Source organism: Bufo gargarizans, chromosome 2 (assembly GCF_014858855.1).
Source record: "Bufo gargarizans isolate SCDJY-AF-19 chromosome 2, ASM1485885v1, whole genome shotgun sequence".
NCBI classification, from domain to species: Eukaryota; Metazoa; Chordata; class Amphibia; order Anura; family Bufonidae; genus Bufo; species Bufo gargarizans.
This window is the reverse complement of record NC_058081.1, coordinates 427,378,253-427,404,161: the sequence shown is the minus strand read 5'-3', so window position 1 is coordinate 427,404,161 and position 25,909 is coordinate 427,378,253. Positions and strand designations below refer to the sequence as shown.

The 25,909-nt window shown below is 43.7% G+C and overlaps 1 protein-coding gene across 1 annotated transcript in view; it reads left to right on the top strand.

The window, feature by feature from the left end:
- SLC4A9 (solute carrier family 4 member 9) overlaps positions 1–25,909 on the top strand; it is a 194,841-nt gene that overhangs the window by 7,521 nt on the left and 161,411 nt on the right. Inside the window, exons 3-4 of the mRNA XM_044280915.1 lie at positions 5,035–5,165; positions 20,854–20,943. Coding sequence (XP_044136850.1) covers positions 5,035–5,165; positions 20,854–20,943 — 221 coding nt within the window. The remainder of the gene's footprint in view (positions 1–5,034; positions 5,166–20,853; positions 20,944–25,909) is intronic.

The window sequence follows — 25,909 nt, the reverse complement described above, 5'->3', positions numbered from 1 at the left end:
AAGCACTTCTGCATTTTTTTTCAATATAGTAAAGGATAATGTAGATGCTCTTACATATGCATTGTGTATACCTGTTTTCAGTTGATGTGCCATGTTGATTCTTTCTTTTTGTCAATTATGACTCCCCTAATGCAGCCAACATTTCCCATTATAAGATGCAGCTTCAGTCTGCCTCCCCTGCCTCCTGCTTCTGTTAGGTTTCCCCCTCTCAGGTACTGCAAGCAGGAGGCAGGAAAAACAGGCTGAAGCTGCATCAGGCTCTGAGATGGAGATGGACACTGGAGATTCTATGCACAGATAGTATAGAACAGGGATGGGCAAACTCAGCCCTCCAGCTGTTTTAAAACTACAAATCCCATCATGCCCTGCTGTAGACTGATAGCTGTAGGCAGACTGCAAATGATGGGATTTGTACTTTTACAACATTTAGAGGGCTGAGTTTGCCCATCCCTGGTATAGACAGTGTGATCAAAGCTGACGAAGTAGAATTCAATCCAAATTTCGGGAAAAATTCTATATGCAACAAATGCAAATTTCCTTGTGCTTCGTGGTAACGAAAAGCAATTTTTTATTAAATGGCGGCTACATGTGTGAGGACATGGGGCTAGGAACTCTGGGAAGGCGGGATGACCCATAATGCTATGCATGCAGCCAATCAACAGCCAGCCCTCTGATGTCACAGCCCTATAAATATCCTCAGCCATCTTGGATTCAGACATTTTCCAGCTTTCTGAGTGCAGGGACAGATGTGAGAAGGCGCTAGGGACAGCAATAGGAAAAACCTCATTGTAAAAAAAACTAACTTAAAACGATTTATAAGTGCAGGGAAAGAATAGGGCAGTGTTTCCCAACCAGTGTGCCTCCAGCTGTTGCAAAACTACAACTCCCAGCATGCCCGCACAGCCAAAGGCTGTCCAGCAATGCTGGGAGTTGTAGTTTTGCAACAGCTGGAGGCACACTGGTTGGGAAACACTGGAATAGGGAATCATTTCACAGCTTCTTAGTGCAGGGAGAGACGTCTGAAGGTGCTAGGGACAGTGATAGGAAAAACCTAATTGTGAAAAAAAAACGATTTACAAGTGCAGGGAAAGATTATTTGGGGATCCAAATAGAAATAATACAGCTCTGTCATTCCAGCATTTTGTTCTTGAGGTACAAGTGCTATGGTAAAAAGCTTTTAGTGGCTTATATCTGTGGAAAAAGAAAAATATATACGCAGTTCACTTCTGTATTTAATTGTGGTGAAAGCGTTTAGTGGCGTATTTCAGTACAAAAAGAAAAGTATATATGCAGTTTACTTCTGCAGCTATATGTGGCGAAAGCATTTAGTGGCGTATTTCATGACAAAAAGAAAAATATAAACGCACTTCACTTCTGCAGTTATATGTGGTGAAGCGTTTAGTGGCGAATTTCAATAGAAGAAGAAAAATATATTCTCAGTTCACTTCTGCAGTTATATGTGGTGAAAGCGTTTAATGATGTATTTCGGTACAAAAAGAAAAATATGTACGCAGTTCACTTTTGCAGTTATATGTGGTGGAAGCGTTTAGTGGCGTATTTAATTACAAAAAGAAAAATATATTCTCAGTTCACTTCTGCAGTTATATGTGGTGAAAGCGTTTAATGATGTATTTCGGTACAAAAATAAAAATATGTACGCAGTTCACTTTTGCAGTTATATGTTGTGAAAGGGTTTAGTGGCCTATTTCCGTACAAAAAGAAAAATATATTCGGCACTTTTAATGGTGTTTAAATATCATTTTTATTTATTTAGTTTAGCTAACAGTATGTCAGCCAGAGAAGTGCCAGACCCTGCACAGGAGAGTGGCAGATAGAGATGGCCTTGCGGTTCGCCCGGCGGTAGTTTCACGGCGAACGTTGCTCGTTCGCGTTTCTACGAACGGACAAGCATATGGCGATATCCGCCAGCGCCATATACTTTTACATTGTGAAGAAGTTTGACCTATGACACATCCATCAGGTGGTACAGTACAGCCAATTGAGACATTTCAGCACATGGACATACCCCCTACCTTATAAATAAACCTGATATGGCCGCCATTTTACATTAAGTCTTTTGCCAGTTTAGGGAGAGGTTACTGTGTGGAGCAGGGACCGACTATTAGTGACACCAAACGCTAGCTAATAGGGCCACAAAAGTCCTTTTAAGGACTGGTATAGGTGTTATATCGATAGGTGTGATACACAGAGGGGTGTAATATACTTATAATAAACTTTCTAACATAAAAAGTATATTATAGTGCATTTGTATTGTGCAGCAGTTGTGTGCGGTTCTGCTGCCATACTGCAGCTACACAGTGTGCCAAACGCTATTGGAAAAAATTATTTCTGCTGGTGTCATATACCAGTTGCCCCCCCAAAAAACCTGATTGAAGCAGGGGTGTTATATACCAATCATATACTTTCTATATAGTGCATTTGGGTAGTGCAGCATTGGTTTGCGATTTTGCTGCATTACCTCAGCTACAGATAGGGACAAACGCCATTGGAACAAATAATTTCTACTGGTGTGATATACCAGTTGCCCCCCCAAAAAATGATTGAAGCAGGGGTGTGATATACCATTTATATACTTTATATATAGTGCATTTGGGTAGTGCAGCATTGGTTTGCAGTTTTTCTACATTACCTCTGCTACAGATAGTGGCAAACGACATTGGAACAACATACTCCCGTGGCCTAAATTAACATTTTTCTAGGCTCCAACAGGACACATTTCTGAGAATTTCCCTTTAAGACGCATAAAAATGTCCCCTGAGGTCCTTCTCCACACTCTGTCATTGTGCCGCTCTGTGGTCTCCTCATGCTGCTGACACCTCCATGCTCGGTCATTGTGCCACTGTGTGGCCTCCTCCTGATGCTGCTGCTGCTACCACCTCCAGACTCTGTCATTGTGCCACTCTTTGGTCTCCTCGTGCTGCTGCCTCCTCCTCACTCTGTCATTGAGCCACTCTGTGGCCTCCTCATGCTGCTGCAACCCCCACACTCTGTCATTGGGCCACTCTTGCTGCTGCTGCCACCTCCACATTCGGACAGTTCTCCTGATGCTGTCAACTCCAGACTCTGTCAGTGTACCACTCGGTGGCCTCCTCATACTGCTGCCACCACCAGACCCTATCATTGGTCCACTCTGTGGTCTCCTTATGCTACTTCCACCTCACGACTACTGTATGTCATAGGTCCACTCTGTGGACTTCTCATGCTGTTCCCACCATCCCCACTTTATGACTGGTCCACTATTTTGGCTTTCGGCCTTGCTGACATCATCATGTATTTGACCTTTCTTCTGATCTGTCAGAAGGAAGGAAAATGTGATGTGCTTTGTAGCAGCTGAAAGGCTTGTATGGTCCCATCAGAATTGGCTTATGATTTGGTAGCCAAAAGCAGGAGTGGGTACAAAACACAGAAGACATGCAAATATTCCATTCACGTGTCATCTCTGTTTTAGATCCATTCCTGTTTTTTTTGGCATTAGCAATACTGATGGATTATTGAGCAAATGCTGACCGAGTGAATGCGTATGCCCCACAGACAGGATCCGTTTTTTGTGGTTTATTGTTCTGGCAGATCAGAGGAAGGGCAAATTAATCAGTGACGTCAACACAAACTTACTGCTGACACCCTCTCCACTCTGTCAGAGGGGCTCTACTTGTATAAGCGTTTAATAGAACAGGTTCTGAAGACATCTATGTGGAATCAGCTGACAAGGGTGTAAAAGAAGTGCGCTTCTTCTTAAAGCTAACATTGACCTGTAAGGCTGAGTTGATACTGTCCCCATAATATACCAGTAGAAGATGCCCCCATAATGTCCACCAGATGTGCCAGTAAAAATGCCCCCAGCAGATACCCCCATAGTGCCCCCCACACTTTTTGGGGGAATACATAATGGGGTATTTTATACTTGCACACATCAAGGGGCACTTTTTGTACTGACGCACATTATAAGGATACTTATAATTACGGATACTCTACGGGCGATCCAGGCGCAAATATTTTTTTTCATAAGTACAAATCAGATTACATAATCTGAGCAAATCACATACATCATATCACAAATAGACAAAAGCAGAATATCACTGTAGATCATACAAATCAGCCTCAAAATAAATGGGAGGGAAAAGGGTAAGATGGAAGGAGAATTAGGGTAGGAAGGGGGGAGCAGGATTAGTGATCAATACCACAGCATCATCGTCCAAACTAAGCATGAAGTAAACTGTCCTATCTTACTTAAGCGAGTGTGACTATAATAATACACTAGTCACTATTGAAACCTAACCTACCTAGGTAAAGTTAGTGTCCAGCAGTATAACCCACAAAAGAAAAAGTGTCCGATTTCAAAGCTGTTATCCACTTTTCCCAGATTTTCTCAAACTTCTCTGGTTTGTGTATAGTAAGCCATCTTTTCCTTTCAAAATTATAGACTTTGAAAAATTCGGAAGAACCAGTCATTCAATGTCGGAGGATCTTTTTGAAACCATCTCCTTGGAACAAGTATCTTAGCTACATTTAATTAGAGAGGAGATCTGTCTCCAGAGTAGGAAACTGAGACGAGAGGCATGTCTGGGGCCTGAGCAACACTTATGGCCTTTGATGCAGTGGGAGATATTGGGAGGATGGACCATTAGCCAGCCAAGGAATAACAGGAAAGCAAGCCGGGCACACATCTTTGGAGTGCCCTGCAATTGTGTTCACAGCTAAGGCCAGTGATGATGGCTGATGGATGAAATACAGTTCTATATCTGATGAGAAGCAGGACAGGCAGGAGCCTGAAGAGGCAGATACAGCTGAAAGTAGTGCATGCCCTAACTCTCTGAGCCTGGTAGGTTTCACACCCTCTGTGACCATGATTCTTGAGCCACTGCTGAACAACATTGTGGCAGTAGAGGAAAGTACATGAACGGGTGAATATAAGTATCTGAATGTTCGGTCTAAGGTCTGTAAAGGGTTAGTTTTTAGGTCTGGTCTGAGGTATGAAAACAGCCAAGTGATTATTTTATTATTAATTTTTTCCAGAGCATATTCTAAAGAAAAGGATTTCTAGTGATCGAACAACTGAAGAGGAAAATGAAAAACTATTACACACCCTTCTTCAAGGAAATGTACACCACATCAAAAGATCATATAGGAAAATGATTAAAGATGTTGTTAAAATATCATATAAAGGTAGGTTATTTGATATATGTGATTTCCAAATGTTCTAAAAACCTGTATATGATAAAGCAAATTCTAGAAGTGAATAATTTCTAATGTGTACAATATGTATGTTTATAGCTACTTCCTGTAGTAAATCTGAATGTATATGTACCTCAGGCTTGTAAACATAGTAACACATTTATTATGCTGAAATACGTCAAAATTACCCGCTGCGCCGCTATCTGTGACTTCGCCCTGCTTACGCCAGGTCTAAAATCGTGAGGGAAGGGGAGGTCCATCTCATTCACCATTTTCTATACCTGTTTAAGGCGTAGAAATAGGTCTAAATATAAGACCACTCAGAAGCGGTCTTACATTTAGAACTGGCATTGGATGCGCTGAAGTAATTAAGAGGTCTGCTCCTCTTCATAACTTCAGAGGATTCACTGCCAGTTTAGGGCTTTAATAAGACTGGGGTCTAAATAAATGTGCCCCATAGATTGTAAGTCTAAGAAAAGTTACATCCATATAGTTGTTCCCATTATCCTGCAAAGTTAATACAGAGGAAACTAAAAAATTTATGTAGAGCCAAATTTCCTTACCCTAGATCAATTACCTTTTCCAGAAATTTAGCAAATATAAGATACACTGAGCAAAAATATAAATGTAACACTTTCGGATTTGCTCCTATTCTGCATGAGCTGAACTCAAAGATCTGAAACATATTGTTCACAAATCTGTCTAAATCTGTGTTAGTGACCACTTCTCCTTTGCCGAGATAATCCATCCCACCTCACAGGTGTGGGATATCATGGTGCTGATTACACAGCATGAATATTGCACAGGTGTGCCTTAGACTGCCCACAATAAAAGGACACTCTGAAATGTCCACAGTTTTGCATTACTGGGGGGTGGGGGGGGGGGGGGGCTCAAACAGTATCCTGGGCGTGAAGCCAAAGGCCCCAAATCTTGTCAAACCTGTCCGGGGTTCCTCTGGCCGCAAATGTTAATTTATACATTTGCAGGTCAGCGTTAACAAGTTGTATCCACCCTCCAAGAGTGGGGGTCTTAGGCAATTTCCAATTTAGAAGAATCACCTTTCTACCATAGAACATCAGTAAACGAAGTAGTTTTCTACCATATTTAGAAGGGACCACTTCAGAAACCAGCCCTAACAAGCATATTATCGGGGAATGAATCCCTGGGAGTCCCAATTTTGTGGTAATAAAGTTACAGATCTCCCCCCAGTATAGTTGCATGATAGGACACATCCATATCATGTGATATAAGGTCCCTCTCGGCTCCCCACATCTAGTACACGAAGGGTCTGACAGGCTACGCATTTGGCACAGGCGCACTGGCGTTAGATATACCCTATGTATCCACTTGATCTGAATAAGCTGATCTCGAGCACTTATTACAGTAGATCTCCATACGGTGCTCAGTTCCTCCAGGTGGGACGCTCCAAATTAGGAATATCAGCACCCCAGTGCTCAAATGAACGTCGGAGCGGTGAATCCTTCATTTTCATTATCTCTTCGTAAAAGGATTAGACTGGCTTAAATGGCTGCTTCCACTGAGCTATAGACTCGATCCACTCCTCTTCAATAGCTGTGCGAAGTTGCAGAATACTGGCAGGAACTCTGCAACTTATTGATTATTGGATATTGAAGAGATGAGAAAGGGGAAATAGGTCTTTTGGCAAGGTATTGGGCACAGTTAAGTATAAGTATAAACTTATAAAGGAGGAAATCTTCTGAGATTTTCTTCATAGGCATTCAGCACTCCTGGAGTATTGCTGAAAAAATTGAGTTTAAGTTATGAGCCAGGGTTGCTTTTTTCTATGTTAGGTAGTTCTGAGTGTACAGTAGTTGGTGCTATTTCACCCATGGTGCTTCTGAGGGTATCACTGTAGTGTTTTGCAGCCAAATCAGGACAGGAGGTGAAAGAGATTGGGGACAATGATGAGTGTAGAGCATCTGTAAGCTTCTTAGTGTCAATTACATGTAGATTTCTGAATATCAGATAAGTAGACGTGTGCTGGGATGGATGAGGATTTGTGACAGTGATGGAGAGAAGGTTCTGGTCAGAGAGCAGGAGCGGAGAGTTAGTAAAGGCACAAACAGAGCAAAGCCAGAAATAGACCAGGTCAAGTGTATTACTATATTTACTGTCTTTATGTATCTGAGAGTTAAAAAGTTGTGAAAGGCCAAGAGGAGGTTAGAGATAGAAGCTGGGAGGCAGATTGGAATATAGGGCTCTTTATGGGTCTGTGTTAAAAAGAGTTGGTAATTCAGAAAACAGGAATTTGGAAAGCCAGGCAGCAAAGGGATCCATAAATTGGTTGGGTGGTCCAGGGGTCAGTCTACTACTGCTACTCTCAAGGAGAGTATGTGGAAGACTCTAAGGGTGTGGGCATGTGAGTGATGCTACTGGAGGAATGGCTTAGAAGGTGCATTGGTGAGAAAGAAGTATGCCAACTCCACCAACATGTCGGTTCCTAGGTATGGCGGCATGAGAAAAATGTAAGCCACCATAAGATAGAACGGCAGGGGTGGCAGATCTCTGAATCCAAGTTTCAGTGAGGGCCAGCAGGTTAATAGTACTTGAACAAACTATCACCCTTAAAAAATCATACTAACCCCTTATACCCAAATATTTTCTGAAAGTAAATGCTTGGCATAATGTCAAAGCGCTACTCAGCACTTTATACTTGCTGACATCTGCATTCAACTTTTTGTCAATTTTTCATAAAAATTGCATAAAAGTTGACATTAGTGAGTGAAATGTAACACAAGCAGAATGTTATGTGCAATACACCTCCTAAAATAAACATTTGAAGAGTTCATACATGCATTAGGCTTTAAGTTATATGCACATATTTTCATAAAATCACCAGAACTGGAAAAAAATGGATATCTGGTTTTAAGATAGAAATTTTAAAAAAGTCATAACCAACAAAATACAGGAAATACGGGGATAACACTCCTTAAAAAGTAAGTGCCCCCCCCCCCAAGAAATCGATATATTTCCTGAAAGCAGACAACCTAAAGATTGCAGTTGGACTGTTGAGAACCATATCCACATTCAAGTGACTTTGTGACAACCAGGAATTATTTTAAGAAATGCATCAAAACAAACATTTGCAGCTAAAATCTCATATACAAGCAGAGGGTTATACACAAAATCAAAGTAAATGTAATATATTAAGGTGTACAAATATCATATATACCACATGCATATACATCAAGTGCTCTTAAAACACTGAAATAGAGACCATCTAATATTTGGCTAACATCCACAAACGTGTTTGAAATGTATACTGTACACAGTAGACAGCTGCCATGTTAGCAACTTTGCAGCAAACAGTGATTAGCAAAACTGGACTAAAACTGAAATTTGTAGCTAAAATGCATATTCCAACAGTGCAAATAAAATATAGTCCACAAAAAACTGTAAGGCTAGTTTTAATTCTGCGGCAGCTTTCTGCCAGGCTGTTCCAGCAGAGAACAGCCTGACAGAGTTCTCTGGATCAGATATTGGCAGATACTGCCACCTGCATGATGGACCCTATTGACAATAATGGGGTCTGGCAGAGATCTAGCGTTACCCTGCAAATATGCGAGCAATCAGCCGGGCAAAAAACACTGCACGCAATGTTTTTTGTCCGGCCGATTCCCAGCACTCTATACCAGAACAGCCTGCCTTAAAGAAATGCAAAACCTGCAACTAAATTTTGCAAGCATATGGAAATATATAGCATATAATTTTCCATCACCCTATACAAACTGTAATCCTAAATAAAAATGATACATCCCTAAACCTAATATAGTGCATTAATTAAGGCAACTTTCAGATGGGTATAACATGGGTACTTTATATCTCCCGTGTTATGGACTGAACACCTGAACCTCCTGCAGCTCATCGGAAAATGAGTTAAAGTGCCATAACTGGTTCTGAACCGCAGGAGGTCCAGGTCTTGCCTCCATAATATGGGCACAAAAAGTCTCTGTATTACACTTGTCTGAAAAGCAGCTGAATACAGATTTATTTTTTAAACTATAGTACTTGAAAATGCTATTTTAGACAAATGCAATGTAGTAGCACACTGCAAAACATAAAATATATAAACAAATGCTATGCTCACTATATACATGAGGTACTAAGCAAAAATTATAGATATTTTGATCAAAATCTTTCATTTCATTCCGTAGGATGCGCTTTATGCAATTAGGGGTGTGTGGCTGCTTTCAATCTAGCCATGCACTAATGGCCAGCCCAGCTGTTCTACAGGCTGTTTTAATCAATGTGTATGGCTATAGCCGGCACGCCCTAGTTGATCTGTAGCCTCATACCACATAGAGCAAGCATATACATGTGGAACCTAGTATTCCTGAATAAATCGGAGTTCCATTGACACAGAGAAAGTTTTATAGATTAGGTTCCCATCCAAAAGATGGGGGGCAGCTAGTGAAGTTAGGGTTTTAACCAGCAGTAGCTGAACCTGCATTTGAGTATGAGAGAATGGAGATATAAGGACAAGAGTCTAGTCCAGAAAGGCGGCACAGTAGCTCACACGCTGTGGGCGCAACAGCGTGTAGTATACAAGCAGAGTAACGCCTGTACAATAAAGGACGTATGAAATAAGCCACCATAGAGGCATAGAGCCACCTAGTCGACGAACTCGACAATCATTACTGTGAGAACATCAATAGGCAGGCAGGCTATGCTGATAATTTTAATTATAAGAAAATATAGAGTTCTAAGAAAACTGTTTTAAGGACAAGAAATAAAAGCTATCTTTTAAAATTAGTAACACGTGTAAATCAAGGGACACTGATGGTCCTAGTGGCCAATTGTAAATAATAATTGAATAAAGTCTCAACACGTGTTAGGGAGACTTGTGTAAATTAACCCATCCAAAAGAGGTCTCCTTGGCGTGTTGGATGAGCACAAATAATTTGGATCAAAATATGTTTGCCTTGTACTTTGTGTTCATTTAGATTGTGAAATTTGAATGTAGCTTTAGTTCATATATTACATGTTTGCAGTCTACTATTGAATTGTGTCCTTACTGTGCATTGCAATCTGCACCACCACTTTTATTTCATTTAGCTGAATGTGCTAAGGGTGAATTCACATGACTGTGTTTTGCGGAACACAGAGGATCCGCAAACATAAATAAATTAAGGGTGGGTCCACACTAGCGTTATGGAGTCCATTATGGCTCTCTGTTATAACAGGGTTATAACGGAACATAACGGAATCCATAGGATGGAATGCAAAACTGAAGCCTTTAAGAGGCATTCCGTTTTTGTTTTCTGTCTTGCATAACGGGAACCAAACGGATCCGTTTTGATTCCCATAGACTTCTATTAGGATGGAGAGCAAAATGGAATGCCTTTTAAAGGCGTCCATTTTGCATTCCGTCATAATGCAAGTCTATGGGCAGCAAAACAAATCCGTCCTTCCATCTTATGGATTCTGTTATGTTCCGTTATAACCCTGTTATAACGGAAAGCCATAACGGACTCCATAACGCTTACTTCAATGTGTCCGTTATCTGTGTGTTGCAAGGAACTATAGGATGTGTCCTACTGTATGTCTTGTGGACCAGCCACACAGATATTGAAGCACACACCTACAGTCGTGTGAATGCCCCCTTACACTCTTGGCCAGTAAGGTTTATATACTTATTGCACACAATGGACTTTCACCATCGGACCTTCATAGCCCATGGTACATACATCCATGGACAAAAGAGGAACTGTTTCCACAGAAATAATTTATACTAACAAAATCATAGGTATACCTTGAGGGGTCCAAATGGCTACTCAACCAAATAAGAGGCTACCTGATTTTAATCTCTATATGCCAATAAAAATTGCCAGATTGCATGAGATATAAATATAATTTATTAACACAATGTATAAATGACAATCCATACATGAAACCAAGTGCAGGAAAAAGGCGACATCCACATCCGGAGACACAACTGGCGACTAGGGATGAGCGAACTCGAACTGTATAGTTCGGGTTCGTACCGAATTTTGGGGTGTCCGTGACACGGACCCGAACCCGGACATTTTCGTAAAAGTCCGGGTTCGGGTTCGGTGTTCGTCGCTTTCTTGGCGCTTTTGTGACGCTTTCTTGGCGCTTTTTGAAAGGCTGCAAAGCAGCCAATCAACAAGCGTCATACTACTTGCCCCAAGAGGCCATCACAGCCATGCCTACTATTGGCATGGCTGTGATTGGCCAGAGCACCATGTGACCCAGCCTCTATTTAAGCTGGAGTCACATAGCGCCGCCCGTCACTCTGCTCTGATTAGCGTAGGGAGAGGTTGCGGCTGCGACAGTAGGGCGAGATTAGGCAGATTAACTCCTCCAAAGGACTTGATTAACTGATCGATCTGCAGCTGTGGATCATTGAGCTGCTGATCCTCAATTGCTCACTGTTTTTAGGCTGCACAGACCGTTTGTCAGTCTCATTTTTCTGGGGTGATCGGCGGCCATTTTGTGTCTTGTGGTGCGCCAGCACAAGCTGCGACCAAGTGCATTTAACCCTCAATGGTGTGGTTGTTTTTTGGCTAAAGCCTACATCAGGGTGAAGCTGTCACACCAAGTGCATTTAACCAGCAATAGTCTGTTCATTTTTTGGCCATATACAAAATCAGGGGCAAGCTGCGCCTGTCACCAAGTGCATTTAACCCTCAATGGTGTGGTTGTTTTTTGGCTAAAGCCTACATCAGGGTGAAGCTGTGACACCAAGTGCATTTAACCAGCAATAGTCTGTTCATTTTTTGGCCATATACAAAATCAGGGGCAAGCTGCGCCTGTCACCAAGTGCATTTAACCCTCAATGGTGTGGTTGTTTTTTGGCTAAAGCCTACATCAGGGTGAAGCTGTCACACCAAGTGCATTTAACCAGCAATAGTCTGTTCATTTTTTGGCCATATACAAAATCAGGGGCAAGCTGCGCCTGTCACCAAGTGCATTTAACCCTCAATGGTGTGGTTGTTTTTTGGCTAAAGCCTACATCAGGGTGAAGCTGTCACACCAAGTGCATTTAACCAGCAATAGTCTGTTTATTTTTTGGCCATATCCCAGTCTAATTCTGTCACTAAATCCATACCGGTCACCCAGCGCCTAAATACTAGGCCTCAAATTTATATCCAGCTAAATCTGTCCCTAGTGCTGTAGCTGGGCGAGTTATTTAGTGTCCGTTCAAGCACATTTCTTGTTCTGGGTTGAAATACAATTCCCAATTTAGCAATTTCATAATTTAGTGGTTCCTGCTATATCAGAGCTATTTGAAATCTATCCCAAAAAGGGTATATAATATTGAAGGTGCACATTGGGTCATTCAGAATAACTTCACACACACCCGCTACTGTGTATTTCCAAGTCTAATTCTGTCACTAAACCCATACCTGTCACCCAGCGCCTAAATACTAGGCCTCAAATTTAAATCCCTCTAAATCTCTCGTTACCGCTGTACTGTTGTTGCTGGGCAAGATATTTAGTGTCCGTCAAAGCACATTTTTTGTTCTGGGTTGAAGTACAATTCCCAATTTAGCAATTTCATAATTTAGTGGTTCCTGCTATATCAGAGCTATTTGGAATCTATCCCTAAAAGGGTATATAATATTGAAGGTGCACATTGGGTCATTCAGAATAACTTCACACACACCCGCTACTGTGTATTTCCAAGTCTAATTCTGTCACTAAACCCATACCTGTCACCCAGCGCCTAAATACTAGGCCTCAAATTTAAATCCCTCTAAATCTCTCGTTACCGCTGTACTGTTGTTGCTGGGCAAGATATTTAGTGTCCGTCAAAGCACATTTTTTGTTCTGGGTTGAAGTACAATTCCCAATTTAGCAATTTCATAATTTAGTGGTTTCTGCTATATCAGAGCTATTTGAAATCTATCCCTAAAAGGGTATATAATATTGAAGGTGCACATTGGGTCATTCAGAATAACTTCACACACACGCTTCTGTGCATTTCCAAGTCTAATTCTGTCACTAAATCCATACCGGTGACCCAGCGCCTAAATACTAGGCCTCAAATTTAAATCCCTCTAAATCTCTCGTTACCCACCGCTGTACTGTTGTTGCTGGGCAAGATATTTAGTGTCCGTCAAAGCACATTTTTTGTTCTGGGTTGAAGTACAATTCCCAATTTAGCAATTTCATAATTTAGTGGTTTCTGCTATATCAGAGCTATTTGAAATCTATCCCTAAAAGGGTATATAATATTGAAGGTGCACATAGGGTCATTCAGAATAACTTCACACACACGCTTCTGTGCATTTCCAAGTCTAATTCTGTCACTAAATCCATACCGGTGACCCAGCGCCTAAATACTAGGCCTCAAATTTAAATCCCTCTAAATCTCTCGTTACCGCTGTCCTGTTGTAGCTGGGAAAGTTATTTAGTGCCCGTCAAAGCACATTTTTTGTTCTGGGTTGAAGTACAATTCCCAATTTAGCAATTTCATAATTTAGTGGTTCCTGCTATATCAGAGCTATTTGAAATCTATCCCAAAAAGGGTATATAATATTCAAGGTGCACATTGGGTCATTCAGAATAACTTCACACACACGCTTCTGTGCATTTCCAAGTCTAATTCTGTCACTAAATCCATACCGGTCACCCAGCGCCTAAATACTAGGCCTCAAATTTAAATCCCTCTAAATCTCTCGTTACCCACCGCTGTACTGTTGTTGCTGGGCAAGATATTTAGTGTCCGTCAAAGCACATTTTTTGTTCTGGGTTGAAGTACAATTCCCAATTTAGCAATTTCATAATTTAGTGGTTTCTGCTATATCAGAGCTATTTGAAATCTATCCCTAAAAGGGTATATAATATTGAAGGTGCACATAGGGTCATTCAGAATAACTTCACACACACGCTTCTGTGCATTTCCAAGTCTAATTCTGTCACTAAATCCATACCGGTGACCCAGCGCCTAAATACTAGGCCTCAAATTTAAATCCCTCTAAATCTCTCGTTACCGCTGTCCTGTTGTAGCTGGGAAAGTTATTTAGTGCCCGTCAAAGCACATTTTTTGTTCTGGGTTGAAGTACAATTCCCAATTTAGCAATTTCATAATTTAGTGGTTCCTGCTATATCAGAGCTATTTGAAATCTATCCCAAAAAGGGTATATAATATTCAAGGTGCACATTGGGTCATTCAGAATAACTTCACACACACGCTTCTGTGCATTTCCAAGTCTAATTCTGTCACTAAATCCATACCGGTCACCCAGCGCCTAAATACTAGGCCTCAAATTTATATCCCGCTGAATTTGAATACAATACATTGGGCCAAATAATATATTTGTTGTTGTGGTGAACCATAACAATGAGAAAAACATCTAGTAAGGGACGCGGACGTGGACATGGTCGTGGTGGTGTTAGTGGACCCTCTGGTGCTGGGAGAGGACGTGGCCGTTCTGCCACATCCACACGTCCTAGTGTACCAACTACCTCAGGTCCCAGTAGCCGCCAGAATTTACAGCGATATATGGTGGGGCCCAATGCCGTTCTAAGGATGGTAAGGCCTGAGCAGGTACAGGCATTAGTCAATTGGGTGGCCGACAGTGGATCCAGCACGTTCACATTATCTCCCACCCAGTCTTCTGCAGAAAGCGCACAGATGGCGCCTGAAAACCAACCCCATCAGTCTGTCACATCACCCCCATGCATACCAGGGAAACTGTCTCAGCCTCAAGTTATGCAGCAGTCTCTTATGCTGTTTGAAGACTCCGCTGGCAGGGTTTCCCAAGGGCATCCACCTAGCCCTTCCCCAGCGGTGAAAGACATAGAATGCACTGACGCACAACCACTTATGTTTCCTGATGATGAGGACATGGGAATACCACCTCAGCATGTCTCTGATGATGACGAAACACAGGTGCCAACTGCTGCGTCTTTCTGCAGTGTGCAGACTGAACAGGAGGTCAGGGATCAAGACTGGGTGGAAGACGATGCAGGGGACGATGAGGTCCTAGACCCCACATGGAATGAAGGTCGTGCCACTGACTTTCACAGTTCGGAGGAAGAGGCAGTGGTGAGACCGAGCCAACAGCGTAGCAAAAGAGGGAGCAGTGGGCAAAAGCAGAACACCCGCCGCCAAGAGACTCCGCCTGCTACTGACCGCCGCCATCTGGGACCGAGCACCCCAAAGGCAGCTTCAAGGAGTTCCCTGGCATGGCACTTCTTCAAACAATGTGCTGACGACAAGACCCGAGTGGTTTGCACGCTGTGCCATCAGAGCCTGAAGCGAGGCATTAACGTTCTGAACCTGAGCACAACCTGCATGACCAGGCACCTGCATGCAAAGCATGAACTGCAGTGGAGTAAACACCTTAAAACCAAGGAAGTCACTCAGGCTCCCCCTGCTACCTCTTCTGCTGCTGCCGCCTCGGCCTATTCTGCTGCTGCCGCCTCGGCCTCTTCCTCCGCCTCTGGAGGAACGTTGGCACCTGCCGCCCAGCAAACAGGGGATGTACCACCAACACCACCACCACCACCTCCGTCACCAAGCGTCTCAACCATGTCACACGCCAGCGTTCAGCTCTCCATCTCACAAACATTTGATAGAAAGCGTAAATTCCCACCTAGCCACCCTCGATCCCTGGCCCTGAATGCCAGCATTTCTAAACTACTGGCCTATGAAATGCTGTCATTTAGGCTGGTGGACACAGACAGCTTCAAACAGCTCATGTCGCTTGCTGTCCCACAGTATGTTGTTCCCAGCCGGCACTACTTCTCCAAGAGAGCCGTGCCTTCCCTGCACAACCAAGTATCCGATAAAATCAAGTGTGCACTGCGCAACGCCATCTGTAGCAAGGTCCACCTAACCACAGATACGTGGACCAGTAAGCACGGCCAGGGACGCTATATCTCCCTAACTGCACACTGGGTAAATGTAGTGGCAGCTGGGCCCCAGGCGGAGAGCTGTTTGGCGCACGTCCTGCCGCCGCCAAGGATCGCAGGGCAACATTCTTTGCCTCCTGTTGCCACCTCCTCCTTCTCGGCTTCCTCCTCCTCTTCTTCCACCTGCTCATCCAGTCAGCCACACACCTTCACCACCAACTTCAGCACAGCCCGGGGTAAACGTCAGCAGGCCATTCTGAAACTCATATGTTTGGGGGACAGGCCCCACACCGCACAGGAGTTGTGGCGGGGTATTGAACAACAGACCGACGAGTGGTTGCTGCCGGTGAGCCTCAAGCCCGGCCTGGTGGTGTGTGATAATGGGCGAAATCTCGTTGCAGCTCTGGGACTAGCCAATTTGACGCACATCCCTTGCTTGGCGCATGTGCTGAATTTGGTGGTGCAGAAGTTCATTCACAACTACCCCGACATGTCAGAGCTGCTGCATAAAGTGCGGGCCGTCTGTTCGCGCTTCCGGCGTTCACATCCTGCCGCTGCTCGCCTGTCTGCGCTACAGCGTAACTTCGGCCTTCCCGCTCACCGCCTCATATGCGACGTGCCCACCAGGTGGAACTCCACCTTGCACATGCTGGACAGACTGTGCGAGCAGCAGCAGGCCATAGTGGAGTTTCAGCTGCAGCACGCACGGGTCAGTCGCACTACAGAACAGCACCACTTCACCACCAATGACTGGGCCTCCATGCGAGACCTGTGTGCCCTGTTGCGCTGTTTCGAGTACTCCACCAACATGGCCAGTGGCGATGACACCGTTATCAGCGTTACAATACCACTTCTATGTCTCCTTGAGAAAACACTTAGGGCGATGATGGAACAGGAGGTGGCCCAGGAGGAGGAGGAGGAGGATGAGGAAGAGGGGTCATTTTTAGCACTTTCAGGCCAGTCTCTTCGAAGTGACTCAGAGGGAGGTTTTTTGCAACAGCAGAGGCCAGGTACAAATGTGGCCAGCCAGGGCCCACTACTGGAGGACGAGGAGGACGAGGATGAGGAGGAGGTGGAGGAGGATGAGGATGAAGCATGGTCACAGCGGGGTGGCACCCAACGCAGCTCGGGTCCATCACTGGTGCGTGGCTGGGGGGAAAGGCAGGACGATGACGATACGCCTCCCACAGAGGACAGCTTGTCCTTACCCCTGGGCAGCCTGGCACACATGAGCGACTACATGCTGCAGTGCCTGCGCAACGACAGCAGAGTTGCCCACATTTTAACCTGTGCGGACTACTGGGTTGCCACCCTGCTGGATCCACGCTACAAAGACAATGTGCCCACCTTACTTCCTGCACTGGAGCGTGATAGGAAGATGCGCGAGTACAAGCGCACGTTGGTAGACGCGCTACTGAGAGCATTCCCAAATGTCACAGGGGAACAAGTGGAAGCCCAAGGCCAAGGCAGAGGAGGAGCAAGAGGTCGCCAAGGCAGCTGTGTCACGGCCAGCTCCTCTGAGGGCAGGGTTAGCATGGCAGAGATGTGGAAAACTTTTGTCAACACGCCACAGCTAACTGCACCACCACCTGATACGCAACGTGTTAGCAGGAGGCAACATTTCACTAACATGGTGGAACAGTACGTGTGCACACCCCTCCACGTACTGACTGATGGTTCGGCCCCATTCAACTTCTGGGTCTCTAAATTGTCCACGTGGCCAGAGCTAGCCTTTTATGCCTTGGAGGTGCTGGCCTGCCCGGCAGCCAGCGTTTTGTCTGAACGTGTATTCAGCACGGCAGGGGGCGTCATTACAGACAAACGCAGCCGCCTGTCTACAGCCAATGTGGACAAGCTGACGTTCATAAAAATGAACCAGGCATGGATCCCACAGGACCTGTCCGTCCCTTGTCCAGATTAGACATTAACTACCTCCCCATAACCATATATTATTGGACTCCAGGGCACTTCCTCATTCAATCCTATTTTTATTTTCATTTTACCATTATATTGCGATGCTACCCAAAGTTGAATGAACCTCTCCTCTGCCTGTGTGCTAGGCCTAAATATATGCCAATGGACTGTTGCAGTGGTGGCTGACATGAAGCCTGATTCTCTGCTATGACATGCAGACTAATTCTCTGCTGACATGAAGCCAGATTGTCTGTTACGGGACCTCTCTCCTCTGCCTGGGTGCTGGGCCTAAATTTATGACAATGGACTGTTGCAGTGGTGGCTGACGTGAAGCCTGATTCTCTGCTATGACATGCAGACTGATTCTCTGCTGACATGAAGCCAGATCCTCTGTTACGGGACCTCTCTCCTCTGCCTGGGTGCTGGGCCTAAATTTATGACAATGGACTGTTGCAGTGGTGGCTGACGTGAAGCCTGATTCTCTGCTATGACATGCAGACTGATTCTCTGCTGACATGAAGCCAGATCCTCTGTTACGGGACCTCTCTCCTCTGCCTGGGTGCTGGGCCTAAATTTATGACAATGGACTGTTGCAGTGGTGGCTGACGTGAAGCCTGATTCTCTGCTATGACATGCAGACTGATTCTCTGCTGACATGAAGCCAGATCCTCTTTTACGGGACCTCTCTCCTCTGCCTGGGTGCTGGGCCTAAATTTATGACAATGGACTGTTGCAGTGGTGGCTGACGTGAAGCCTCATTCTCTGCTATGACATGCAGACTGATTCTCTGCTGACATGAAGCCAGATCCTCTGTTACGGGACCTCTCTCCTCTGCCTGGGTGCTGGGCCTGAATATATGCCAATGGACTGTTGCAGTGGTGGGTGACGTGAAGCCTCATTCTCTGCTATGACATGCAGACTAATTCTCTGCTGACATGAAGCCAGATTGTCTGTTACGGGACCTCTCTCCTCTGCCTGTGTGTGTGCTGGGCCTAAATATATGCCAATGGACTGTTGCAGTGGTGGCTGACGTGAAGCCTCATTCTCTGCTATGACATGCAGACTGATTCTCTGCTGACATGAAGCCAGATCCTCTGTTACGGGACCTCTCTCCTCTGCCTGGGTGCTGGGCCTAAATTTATGACAATGGACTGTTGCAGTGGTGGCTGACGTGAAGCCTGATTCTCTGCTATGACATGCAGACTGATTCTCTGCTGTCATGAAGCCAGATTGTCTGTTACGGGACCTTTCTCCTCTACCTGGGTTCTGGGCCTAAATTTATGAAAATTGACTCTTACAGTGGTGGGTGACGTGAAGCCTGATTCTCTGCTATGATATGAAGACTGATTCTCTGCTGACATGAAGCCAGATTGTCTGTTACGGGACCTTTCTCCTCTGCCTGGGTTCTGGGCCTAAATTTATGAAAATTGACTCTTACAGTGGTGGGTGACGTGAAGCCTGATTCTCTGCTATGATATGAAGACTGATTCTCTGCTGACATGAAGCCAGATTGTCTGTTACGGGACCTTTCTCCTCTGCCTGGGTTCTGGGCCTAAATTTATGAAAATTGACTCTTACAGTGGTGGGTGACGTGAAGCCTGATTCTCTGCTATGATATGAAGACTGATTCTCTGCTGACATGAAGCCAGATTCTCTGTTACGGGACCTCTCTCCTCTGCCTGGGTGCTGGGCCTAAATTTATGACAATGGACTGTTGCAGTGGTGGCTGACGTGAAGCCTGATTCTCTGCTATGACATGCAGACTGATTCTCTGCTGACATGAAGCCAGATTCTCTGTTACGGGACCTCTCTCCTCTGCCTGTGTGTGTGCTGGGCCTAAATATATGCCAATGGACTGTTGCAGTGGTGGCTGACGTGAAGCCTCATTCTCTGCTATGACATGCAGACTAATTCTCTGCTGACATGAAGACAGATTCTCTGTTACGGGACCTCTCTCCTCTGCCTGGGTGCCGGGGCCTAAATATCTGAGAATGGACTGTTCCAGTGGTGGGTGACGGGAAGCCAGATTCTCTGCTATGGAACCTCTCTCCAATTGATTTTGGTTAATTTTTATTTATTTAATTTTTATTTTAATTCATTTCCCTATCCACATTTGTTTGCAGGGGATTTACCTACATGTTGCTGCCTTTTGCAGCCCTCTAGCTCTTTCCTGGGCTGTTTTACAGCCTTTTTAGTGCCGAAAAGTTCGGGTCCCCATTGACTTCAATGGGGTTCGGGTTCGGGACGAAGTTCGGATCGGGTTCGGATCCCGAACCCGAACATTTCCGGGATGTTCGGCCGAACTTCTCGAACCCGAACATCCAGGTGTTCGCTCAACTCTACTGGCGACTCATTCCCCATTAAACATAATATTAAAGTGCATATAAATATCTCATACATATAATAAACAGAGTCTATTTACCCATTATAAGTCTCCTCTGGGATGGCGCCAGCCCCGACGCACGTTTCGGCGGACCCTCATCTGCATTTGATGTTTCTGATTTTAATCTCTGTATGGTGCACACATTATCATGCAGTGTTTGTAATTCCTGTGCTGTGTCATCATGGTTATTCGTTGCCATTACCTGGGACATAACTATGATCCAGATTGTGCTTGACTTTTTCTGTAACTCCCATTCTTCTGTAACTCCCAGCTGTGGAATTCATTTCTATCAGACATTTATGGCATATGAAAATATACAACTAATAGTAAAGGCATACAGCCCCTCAGTATTACTAATCAAATGTGAATCTGTCGACTAGTGATTTTCAATAATTCTGCCTCTAAACATGCCTGTGGCTTAACTCCTTCCCATGTACAGTTACAAAAAAAATAATTCAACTTTTTAATAAAATATACTGTATCTGGCCTATTTTTCCATAGATACTTGTGATCAGTGTGTGAGGACATATTGTTATATTGCAGGCAAGAAGACATCTCCGCAAACTGCACTTCTGGAATTATCTGAAAAGCCTTCACGAGAACAGGTAAAGAAATGTAAATTTTCTTCATACCACACTCTCCAGTTTGTTCACTATTTTAAGAGCACCTGTCACCATAGAATGCAGTGCAGTCTGAAAGCACAATGTTATAGAGCAGGAGAAGCTGAGCAGATTGATATATTCCACAGTTTTGTGGTAATACAGTGCAGTCTGAAAGCACAATGTTATAGAGCAGGAGAAGCTGAGCAGATTGATATATTCCGCAGTTTTGTGGTAATACAGTGCAGTCTGAAAGCACAATGTTATAGAGCAGGAGAAGCTGAGCAGATTGATATATTCCGCCGTTTTGTGGTAATACAGTGTAGTCTGAAAGCACAATGTTATAGAGCAGGAGAAGCTGAGCAGATTGATATATTCCGCAGTTTTGTGGTAATGCAGTGCAGTCTGAAAGCACAATGTTATAGAGCAGGAGAAGCTGAGCAGATTGATATATTCCGCAGTTTTGTGGTAATGCAGTGCAGTCTGAAAGCACAATGTTATAGAGCAGGAGAAGCTGAGCAGATTGATATATTCCGCAGTTTTGTGGTAATGCAGTGCAGTCTGAAAGCAGAATGTTATAGAGCAGGAGAAGCTGAGCAGATTGATATATTCCGCAGTTTTGTGGTAATACAGTGCAGTCTGAAAGCACAATGTTATAGAGCAGGAGAAGCTGAGCAGATTGATATATTCCGCAGTTTTGTGGTAATGCAGTGCAGTCTGAAAGCACAATGTTATAGAGCAGGAGAAGCTGAGCAGATTGCTATATTCCGCAGTTTTGTGGTAATGCAGTGCAGTCTGAAAGCACAATGTTATAGAGCAGGAGAAGCTGAGCAGATTGATATATTCCGCAGTTTTGTGGTAATACAGTGTAGTCTGAAAGCACAATGTTATAGAGCAGGAGAAGCAGAGCAGATTGATATATTCCGCAGTTTTGTGGTAATGCAGTGCAGTCTGAAAGCAAAATGTTATAGAGCAGGAGAAGCTGAGCAGATTGATATATCCCGCAGTTTTGTGGTAATGCAGTGCAGTCTGAAAGCACAATGTTATAGAGCAGGAGAAGCTGAGCAGATTGATATATTCCGCAGTTTTGTGGTAATGCAGTGCAGTCTGAAAGCACAATGTTATAGAGCAGGAGAAGCTGAGCAGATTGATATATTCCGCAGTTTTGTGGTAATGCAGTGCAGTCTGAAAGCACAATGTTATAGAGCAGGAGAAGCTGAGCAGATTAATATATTCCGCAGTTTTGTGGTAAGTGATTCAGTAAAACCTGTAATTTATACATTTATATCTTTGCTTTTTCCACTTCCTATGAAGAACTTTCGGTACAGGAGGAAGTAGATTATCAGTGACTGACGTCTATGTATCATGTGTCGACAGAACTTTGTTTTCCGTCCAGCATAACGGAAACCAGACGGGCCCATTATGCTTGCCCATATACTTCTATTATGACGGATAAAAACGGAATGCCTCTACAAAGGTTTCCGTTTCAATTTCCGTCTTATGGATTCCGTTATTTTCCGTTATAACCATGTTATAATGGAAAGCCATAACGGAATAGATAATAGTGATGTGAAAAAGCCCTTAGTTCGAAGCAGGGACCTCAAGAGCTGTCTCAGCTCTCCTCGTGGCTCTGGCTGTTATGAATCACGATCCTACACACAGATGATAACATAGCTGATAACATCTTCAGCTTTGGGTGTGTACAGACAGGATGGACAAGACTGCTGTGGGGCTGTGGTAATGTAGCAGAGTGCACACGCTGCTGCTCATTAGCCACAACCAGTATTTGCTCTCTGTGCTTTCACTTCCTTAAGGTGCATTTACACAGTCCGAATCGGGCAGATTATTGTTGTTCCCGACAATCTGGCCATATAAATGTATCGCCAATGACACACTCATTCATCGGATGATCCTGTCATTTGTGCAGGCCCATCAATTGCCGTTTTTGGGCAGCAGATCAAAATAGTGATCCCTCGTCCTCATACAGTGAAGGAGATCGCAGTATGAAAGCGGTCTCCTTCATTGAACGAGCAGCCGACTTTCGGAAAGAAACGCTTATTACCCGACAATTGGCCACTCAGTCGTCCTGTTTAAATCTAGTTTTAGTTCCTACAAACACAGAAGATGTTATTAGCTGTGTGTAGGATCATAATTCATGGCACCCAGAGCACAGACAAGAGCTGAGACAGCTCTATAATTTCCTGTTTCGAAATAACCTGTCCAACTGTGAGTTAGAACAGGTTTTGTATGTGCTAATAGTGCAGCGGCCATTTTATTTCCCCTGATGGTTTTCCTCCTAGAGAAAACAAAGTATTATACATATTAAATGCCATGTTTATAATAAAGTAATATTTAGGTCTGAAAGGGCCCCTGGTTTGTCTGTGTGTGAATCACCGGCCGGACAACCACTGAAGACCAATACACGTTGATAGGTATAAAATGGTTGCTCCTTTATTTTGACATCGTAGAAAATTTATAGCTTCAAACCACAAAATTAGCATATACCTCCCCTAAGTTTAATCCAATCAGGCAGCGAATTGATAAATTTTCCCTTTATACAGCCAAAGTAAAAAAAAGTCATGATAATTTCCTAGAAACAAGGTACATATGTGACGCATTTATAATTCTTAGAATTTAGATATCTAACCACCATGTTTGTCAACCTTCGCTTTGTTCAAATATTTCGCGGAATTATCTTTGTTTATTTTGTACCAACATTTATCTGATAAAACGTCCTTCACAAAAGGTGAACGTCAATATACAAGATGCTTATATAACCAGTATTATAGCAAGTGTAAAATATATCTCTAATGCACATGTTAGATATATGCGTACAAAGGTATATATGAGTATATATGTTTCTGCAGTTATGATGTCATGCATTCAGCAGTTTTCTCTCCAGATACCTTCATCATAAATGTGGCATTCTTTTGCAAAGCATGCATATCTCTTTCTAGCCATGCGGTTTTGAGCTTCAGACAGCCATTTCCTGTTAGCTTGTGTTACTAGACCTTGTTGTTACTTCCTTTAAAGAAGAACTCTGTATACTTTAATACAAGCATATAAGGCTGAATTAATACATATATGTGAACGTGTGTGGATACAGACATAATTTCCTTACAATCCCCTCTTTGATCATATGGAATTCCCATTCCATATGATCACTCCTTATACCACACACCATTTTCATTCTCTGAATCATCTGCTTACTAAATGGTTCAGGAAAGTTTTGATCTTTCAAGTCCTCAGTCTCTAGTTCATTGGTATATTCCCTGAACATGAATTCTTCCTCATACAAGTCCTGCATAGTCTTTGGATCCTCTGGACAAAGTGGTTTAAGATAGCCTCTTAGCCATTGCTCATATCTACTTTGCAGGCTTGGGGGTATGATCAAAGTCATTTCCTTTGAAGGCATCTTGTCTAAAAGACTCATGCTTGTCCGGGGAATTCCTTCAGGACTCCTTCTGGTGTCTTCTTGAGCCGGCTGGCGTGTATCCACTGTGGACTCTGGTCAGTAAGGACAGCCGTTCGAGCAACTCTCAGAACCTCAAATGGACCTTGATATATTGGACCAGTCTTGTGGCGGACAGCCAGTTGTTTCACCAGAACCTTGTCTCCGGGCAAGAATGGATGAGTTGGGTCTGTGGAAAGAGGAGGAAAGGTGACAGCAACCTTATCATGATTTTCCGAGAGTATACCTACCAAATGTTTCACGTACTGCTCCTGCAAGGCAAAAATGTTACTGTCAATATCTGGTTCCTCACGGGTATTAGGGGGTCTACCGAATAACACTTCATAAGGTGACAACCCTGTCTGTTTATTTGGTGTCGTTCTTATTTGGTAGAGAATGGCGGGTAGAAATTTCAGCCAATCCTTCAATGTTCCCGAAGTAGCCTTTTTTAACCTATCCTTAATGGTTCGGTTCATTCTTTCCACGACTCCTGAACTTTGTGGGTGATAGACTATATTGAGCTTCCACTGGAAACCCAGAATCTTCGTCAGTTCTTGTATTAGTTTGGACTGGAAAGCAGGTCCCTGATCTGAATGAATTACCCGAGGGAGTCCATACACTGAAATCCATTGATTTATCAATGCCCTAGCTGTCACACCAGCTGTTTCTCCTGAAGTAGGTACGGCTACACACCATCCGGAGAACCTACAGACTATTACAAGGAGATATCTTATATTCCCGGGTTGCTTTGGCATGTGTGTGTAATCCATCTGCAAATCTTGCAGAGGGCCTGTAGGGGGTGGTAGATTCCCATGTCTTCCGTGTGCTTTTCCTTGAACATTATTCTGTGCACAAGTCATGCATGAGTCGACCAGATCGTCTATCAATCTCTGCAATTGGTGTGTACAGAACAGTGACTTGTAATGTTCTGATATGTATTGTTTTCACAAATGTCCAGGACCATGAAGATAGGATATTAGGAGCGGTGCTGATGCAGTGGGAACCCCCAATATCCGATCTTTTGTCCACATACCTGTACCTGTCATCTGCAGTCCCTGAGATTTCCAGTACTTGATATCCTCACTGGTAGACTGCTTCTGTAGTTGATATACTACTGACACCCAGTTTTCACTTTCAAAATCTGTCATGAATAATAACTTACTTTCCCTTCTCGTGTCTCTCTTGGCTGCCATTTTCGCTGCTCTGTCTGCTAAGTTGTTTCCCATAGCTTGATAATCTCCTTTTGTAGAGTGTCCTTTCACTTTTATCACACTTATAGCTTCTGGCAGTTGAATTGCACGTAGCAGGTGATCTATGTATTTCTGATTCGCTATCTGCTTCCCATCTGCTGAGATATATCCCCTATTTTTCCATATTAATGCATAATCATGCACTGTTCCAAATGCATAGCTACTGTCAGTATAGATATTCACTTTATGTCCTGCGAATATTTCACAGGCTCTTGTGAGCGCTACCAGCTCAGCTTGTTGTGCCGAAGTTGTGACAATTGGCTCAGCTTCT